The sequence below is a fragment of the Cajanus cajan genome, chromosome 11 (genome assembly GCF_000230855.2).
Source record: "Cajanus cajan strain Asha chromosome 11, NIPB_CcT2T_4, whole genome shotgun sequence".
Classification (NCBI taxonomy): domain Eukaryota; kingdom Viridiplantae; phylum Streptophyta; class Magnoliopsida; order Fabales; family Fabaceae; genus Cajanus; species Cajanus cajan.
Window position 1 is genome coordinate 5,350,539 of NC_138527.1, and position 7,885 is coordinate 5,358,423.

The following is a 7,885-nucleotide window of genomic DNA, read 5'->3' on the forward strand; positions in this document are numbered from 1 at the left end:
GGGACGGTGGCCGACGATGGGGACACATGACTACCAACTTGATAGAGGAAATAAATTCCATTCTTAGAAAAAATAAGAAATTTGCCTATTTCTACAATTATCATGTCAACTTATAAGAGATGTAATTCCTTATTGATCCAAAGGAGGAAGGAAGTCGATGCTAAACTCAGGGTTGACCAAGTTTATACTGAAATAATCAATATGGCCATGAGAGATGCAGAATTGAAGGCTAATAGTCATCATGTCCTCGAATTTGATCATCGTAGTACGTGTTTTCTAGTGCAAGAGACCATTAACCCAAGGGAAAGAAGACCAACTGGAAATTTCACATTTAGACTACATGACAAGTGGTGTGACTAGGGGAAATTCCAAAAGCTACACATGCCATGCTCTCATGTTGTTGCTACATGTAAGCATGTTCACCATAATTACAAATCTTACATAGATCAGGTATACACATTAAAGTATGTTTCAAATGTGTATAACGAATTATTTAATGAACTGCCCAACGAATCTTATTGGCCAAATTGTGAAGAATCATAAATCATACCAAATCCAAAAAATATTAGAAATAAAAAACGTTGTCTAAAGTCATCCCAAATTTGTACTGAAATGGATATGGTTGAACGGGGCAACTAAAAAGATGTTATCTATGTCAAAATGTAGGTCACTCCAAGAAAAAATGTCCTTAGCATCAACAATCTTAAATTTCAATTTATTTTGTTGTGTAATTTTCACAAATGTAATGTTATGTAATTTTAATTTATTTGAATTTTATTTTAATTATGTACATTTAACTAATATTATCTCAATTTTACTACTTGAAATATTTAAATTATAAATATATTAATTTATAAATTGAAAATTTTAATTATAACTAAAATAATTTTTAAAATATTTAGACAAAAAATATTAAAAAATATATATTTTATTAAAAAAAATTAAATACTCAAGTTAATTAAAAAATAATAAAATAATTATATTTAAAATTTCAATTATAATTTAAATATTTTTAAAAAAATTAAACAAAAAAATTAAAAAATCAATTTTTTTTATAAAAAAAAGTAACCTTGTTGAGAAATTGTTAAAAAACTGATTTTTCATGAGACTTAAAAAAATTGAAAAAATAATTACATTCACAAATCAACCAAATCGGTTGATGTAGAAACGATTTCTCACTACACACAGTACTTTGTTATATTTACGTAAATAATATAAAAGATAGATTATTAACATAAATATAAATTAAAAACAATATATTATAAAATAAAAAAAAGTGAGAATCTTCCTACATGTTTAATTTCTCTTTTTCCTATTGTTAAAAAAAAAAAAAAAAACATTTTCAATGCGTTAGTGTGTATATGTTAGGCACAACCCAATTGTCCCAAGAATAAAATGGAAGAAGCCCAATAGTACATTACCCAGTCCATTGGTGGGCCGAAGCCAAGGCCCAGCGTCTGTAAACTACATTACTGTGCCTGTCCGAAGAAATTCAAAAATCCCAGTCCAAGACATTTCTCTAGTTCTTACTCATATATATATATATATATATATATATATATATATATATATATATATATATATATATTATCATTTTATAAATTTTAATTTGTTTTAAAATATTTACTGTTTTCGAAGATTAAGAAAATATTTCTTCAATAATATATTTATTAATTAGTATCACTTAAATACTTAACTTAGAACTGTATTTTAACTTTTTTAATAAGGATATTTTAGTAAAAGAAAATTATTTTAGGTCTCAAATTTTAGATAAGTTTATTTTTTATCTCTTAAATTTTAGTTTAAATTTTTTAGTCTATGTAATTTAAAAAGATTGATTTTGTCCTTTATAATCACCAACCGCATAACTGACAAAAAACAAATCAAGTTATGCAATATTAACAAGATTTGATGTGATATTTTCATTAAAAATTATGTTATGAATGTGAATTTTATGTGATAGATTCAGCAACCACAATTAGGTAGAGGAATTGAAGTAAATTTATTTTCCAATTACATGGTGTAAAAGTATTAATTTTAAGTTAACAGAACATAATCAAATTTACTTTTCATATTGAATGAAATAAAAATATATTTAAGTCTAAAGATATATTTGACAAGATATTTAATAAACTTATAAACTCATTTAACCAGCTTATATGTTTGTTTTGTACGAAAGTTTATATATGAACTTATTTTAGGAGCTTATAGCTTATTTTATAAGTTAATTGAAGTAGTTTATAACTTATAAATTTTTAGGATTTTTTTTCTTTCTCCTTTTTATCCTTATTAATTTGCTTTTAAATCCTTTTTATCTATTTAAATTTAGAAACTATTTTTTCTATATTTGTGGTTCTTTCACTCTCATCATAAAAATTATTTTATATCATCATTTTATATTTATCAGTTAGCTTATAAGATAATAGTTTTATGAAATACTTTTAATTTATATAAAAAAATACTTTTAATTCAACAAGCTAATTTATAAGATTTTAACCTTTTCTAGCTTCCAACTTTTAACTGTTTTCAGCTAACTTATAAATAGGATTGGTCTAATATATTATTAAGTCTAAAACAAATCTTAAAGTGAAACTTTTTTAAAATTAATAATAACATCTTTTAATAAAAATAAATTGTAGAGATGAAACTTAAAAAATAATTATATTTGTATATCTTTTATAGATAAACTTTTTAAAGTAAATTTTTAATAATGTAAAAAATAACTTTTAAATAATACAACTTTAAAAAAATTATATCAATATTTATATAATATTTTTAAGGGAATCTAAAGCAAGAACTTCATTAAACTTATTCTTGTGCCAATCCTGCTTATAAACTAATTTTACAAAACACAGCTCATTACATGCTAGATTTCTTTAATTTGGGTTGAATGTGATTTTCTCCCCTAAATTTGGTTGAGCTAAACGTTTATCAAATTTCAAATTAAACCAATTTACTCTCTTTCTTAACTTTCTATTACTTAAAATTTGGTTGATAAGTTTTTTTAAGACATGCAGTTTACCTCGGAAGACAAATAACATGGGATAAAATGATTTATAATTTGCTTAACACAATGAATAAAGAATAAGAAAGATAAAAGAATCCAAATAATTTATGATGAATGAGTGGGAAACTAAGATATGACAATAGAAAAGTTTACAAAAGCTCCAAACAAGAGAATGGCAAGGCCCGTGAAGTTGACCAAATAAGACTCTCTCTGATATGGCTTCAGTTGTAAGAAACTGTGCTTCTCCATAAGTCCTGTTTCTGCAGCACATACTGCCAAGAACAACAGTGCTCTTCCAAAAACTTTGTGCCATGGTAGCACTTTTGCCCTTGTAGCAGGTGAAGCTCCTTGAAGCATGAACACACCAAAACCAAAGAGCCACTGCAATCAACAATCCATCATCAAAAGTGCAGGTAATCACTAATCAGGCTAGTCCTTAAAGGCAATAGTATACATATAGGGCTAAAGCACATGTGAGAACCTCATTAACTATTTTTAATAAAAAAAAAATTTCTTTCAATCATAAAACTTTATTTAAGAAATCAAGTCTAATTTTATAAAGACTAGCCAGTTGTTATATAGAATGGTTCATATATGAGTTTTGAACCACTAGCTAAAAATTTGGCCTGAGAAAGGTCAAATTTGTTTTTAACACTTATATGTATATATTTTAACATCATAAATAATTTATTATTATTTATATTTTTAATTTTTCTTTTTTAATGATATATTTATTTATCTCTTTTTTAACATCAGATATATATATATATATATATTTTTTTTTCTCTTTATTTTATCTTAAATATAAACTAAACATAATATAAGTTTCATTTATCAATAAATTTTAAGGAAAAAATATTTTTAATTTAAGTTTGATACATCTTAAAAAATGGGGACATGCTGGGCTCCTCCCCTGATCATGATCATGATCCATTGAGTAGGTAAATTATTTTAATACTTGTAAAATATATTTTACATTGCCATATCTAACGATTATTGGTACTAAAATAATCTTTCACCCAACTTTTTCTAGTTTTTCTTTTCTTTAAAATGAGAATGCCCACTGGCATTAAATTAAGAAATTATAATAATTCATGTATAATACTAATGTAATCAATTGAGTTGTAGTTAATAATTATATTTAATGTTTTTCTCATGAGCATAATTTGAGTGACGTTTCAAAAAAACTGATGAATAAAAATTAATTAATTAACATTATTTATAGAAGGTGATTTCAGTGATTAAATATAATTTTAACACTGATATAAATTAAAAGAATGTATAGATGATACCTGCAATCCAAAGAAGCAGAAGGTGGCAATGCCAATCCATGAATGGAGGGTGTAAAGGTGGGGAATGTGAGACATATCATGGAACTTGAAAACGGCACACAAACCAACAACACCAAGAATTATAGCAATCAAATGCAATGCCATGTGAACAAACTTCCTCACTCTCCTTTCGCTTGGTATCGTTTGGAATGCCATCATACCTGTTTCATTTTAAATAACAACAATGAATAATTTTATTAATTTGCATTTAAATAGAAAGGGAACAATCTAGTTAATTTATTAGCAGATACCTTCACCAGCAAGGAAAATGAACCCCGAGTACATTAATAATGGATGAACCTGCATGCACGTGAATTTAACATTATATGCTTTTGTTTTATATGTATCAGGTGAGCGAGGTACACAAATTTTGTGTAATGGGGACAAGACAAGATAATTAACACCTCACACTTCATATGAGAAAAACAAAATTGCTTTAATTTAATATTAGGTTAAATATGTTTAAAGTATTCAAATTTAAGATAAATTTATTTTTGTTCTTCAAATTTAAAATTATTATTTTTAGTCCCTTTTAATTTTTAAAAATCTTGTTTTAGTCCCTTAGATCACTAATAACATATTTAAAAACGATTAATTAAGACAATCACCAATATTAACCGAATTGAATATGTGATATTTTCACTAATAGGAATACTAATAAGTAGATTTTATGCAATAATATTTAATAAAATTCTTAACAAAATTTGAATATAAAGATTAAAATAAGATTTTTTGAAATTACAAGGACTAAAATAAATTTTTTTGCAATTACAAAGACAAAATATATTTATCCTAAATTTAAGGGACTAAAAATATATTTAAACCTTTAATATTTTTTAAAAGGAGCTATTAAAATTGAATATAGAGATAGCTAGGGATAAAAGACAATAAATAGAAAGAAATAAATAGTTAGTAAAATCAAGAATATTGATAAAGATAAAGGAGAATAGTTTGAACCGAGAGAAATTTTTTTTTTAGAAGAGTAATGTGTAAAATTCACTTATAAAGAGAAAAAAGTACAATATTAAAAATGCTAATTGAGAAAATTGAAAAAATATTTTGTAGTTAAAAATAAAAATAAAACTTAGTAAATGACTTAAAAAAAGTGAACAACTCTTAAATCATTAATTTTTACATTTATCATTGGTATATCATCACAATTATTATTATTCAAATAGATGTCGTTTTCATAAGTGATAAGAAAAGTGATGATAACTGCAATGGTCCACAGTGATTGTGATGTTATAATAGAAACAATAACAATAATTATGTAAGTATTATTTATAATAAAAAAAAAGGGGAAAGAGGAAAGGATTAATATTACATTGAAGACACGAAATCCGTTGTCTGAATCATATTCAATTCCTTCGCGGTAATGCAACAACCAAACAAGCAAGAGGATGAAGGCTAAGACACCAAACAAGTGTGCCAAACCTGAGATACCTAATGAACCCATCGTGGAATGCAAGAGAAACTAGCAAGTGATCATGTATTAATAGTGTTGCTCTTGTGTGGTTTAGAGGAAATTAACGAGGATAAAATATTAGAGAGGAAGCATTACTTGTTTTCTTAGTTTTCGAAAAGAAACTTAGGAATTCAGCAAGCATAACCTTAGTCGTTAAAAATAAGCCAATTAATTGATTTTACTTGTACACAACATGTTTAGGCATATATTCTTAGTGTTATTATGGTAAGTACACACCGAATCCAATTCACTCAATTATGGATTTCAATTCAACAATGGGATTCGCGTTTTTTAATTTATGTGCGTTTTAAGATTGAGTTGTCATGAAACTTATTAAAACTGGAATAAAAAGAAAGGAATAGAATCATGAACTTCGTTGATGCTATATGTTCCATACAACATTCCAAACAACTTTTACATTTACGAAATGCATATGATCCTATGAAAGCAAAGAAAAGAATGAGGGGATGCAACTTCAACCAGCAAATTAAAGTTATTCTTGGTGAATTTGCATTTTCTGTTCTATGGTAATTTATTTCTTTTTTTTTTTTAAGATATTATTTTTCAATCTAACTCAGACAAGAAACAAATAATTAAGTTTTACCAGTCCTTAAGTTACTATTATAGGAATTATGTAAAATTTTATAACAATAAAAAAATTATTTTGAACTACATTTTGAGATAAAAAAAATAACAAAAAATGGATAAAATATATGAAAATAATAACTATTTAATTATTTTACAGCCTTTTAATAATCTAAATATTTTTAAATAAAAAATGTATATTTTGAAAATGAATAATTATTGAAGTAGCTTTTAGTAAATATCTTAATTGAAGTAGTTAAAAAGAAATATTCTAAATATCTTAAAACATTATTGAAGTAGCTTTTATCACTAGTGCAAAAGAGGTATTTTACGTATGTTATTTTGAGGATTTTACGTCAGAAAAAAGTCCAATGTGAATGCGGGAAACGTAAATCTACATCGAGTTTAAAAGCTGGCATAATATTACGTCAAAGAGTTTTGAACACCGAGTAAAAGCAAGAAAAATAACACCAAAATATTTACGTCAGACTGTAACATATCCGACATAAATTTACGTCAGACATGGTATAGTCCGACGTAAATTTATGCGCTTTTTTTTAGATTTGTTTTACTTTTTAATACACCCAAAACCTGCATACAGTCTAGAATACAAAATCAAGTAGTACACCTAACCCAAGCAGTCCATAATACAAATTCAAATATAATTCATATTTCAAAATTGAATCACAAAGAAAATAATATATAAATGTTAAAAAGCATGAATTAAGACAATAATGTAAATCCTATTATCGTAAAAAAGCTATAGAATCTAAGTTTGTGAATGCTATGAAACTATAGTTTGAAGTAACTAATTAAACTTAGAAATGTAACTATCATATAGTTTGAAGTAAAAAAGTTGTCCATTGTTCTCTTATCTTTGTGATTTCATCTTCGGGCAATGGAGATTGATCTTGAAAGACCAGAAACATTAATTTAAGTGTCATTAATATGCAATGTTAATTATCATAAAGGTAAATATATTTAAATAAATTTTGATATGAATTACCTACTCCCAAGAATCAGTAATACCCGTAGAAACTATGGCTCTCATCCAATACATGATGTAATAGCCACATTCAAACAAGTCTTGTTGCTTATTACACTAAAATGAGAAACAAATAACAATATTATTTCCAAAGTTGATAAAGTCAAATATTATTGCCTCTATTAAATAATTTGCTAACCTTAGGGTATATGAAGTACGATGTCTTTGATCTGGCTCTTCCACTTAAAATATTAGTTTCAGACACGATTCTAATTTATTAAAATAAAAACATATGTTAGCCAATATATATAGTTACAGTTTTAAAACATAAAGAAAAATTATAGTTACCCTTGTAATTGACTTTTCATTTCATGGCTTGGTTTTCAATGTAGTGAACAAAACCACACCACAGTGTAATCCTTAGGAATGATTACAATTAACTGCCAATGGGACCTACATTGTATGACAAAAAAATTATTTATAAAATTACCATGATTAAAAAATAAATTAAA

At 25.5% G+C, this 7,885-nt stretch overlaps 1 protein-coding gene across 1 annotated transcript; it reads right to left on the reverse strand.

The window, feature by feature from the left end:
* Window positions 1-3,040: 3,040 nt before the first annotated feature.
* Window positions 3,041-5,866, reverse strand: LOC109818765 (putative transmembrane ascorbate ferrireductase 3). The gene is made up of 4 exons (XM_020384292.3): window positions 5,663-5,866; window positions 4,590-4,638; window positions 4,300-4,499; window positions 3,041-3,388 (listed from the first exon to the last, which is right to left on the reverse strand). The coding sequence occupies exons 1-4, from the start codon at window positions 5,792-5,794 to the stop codon at window positions 3,134-3,136; spliced, it is 636 nt and encodes a 211-aa protein (XP_020239881.1). The 5' UTR covers window positions 5,795-5,866; the 3' UTR covers window positions 3,041-3,133.
* Between the last annotated feature and the right edge of the window lie 2,019 nt (window positions 5,867-7,885).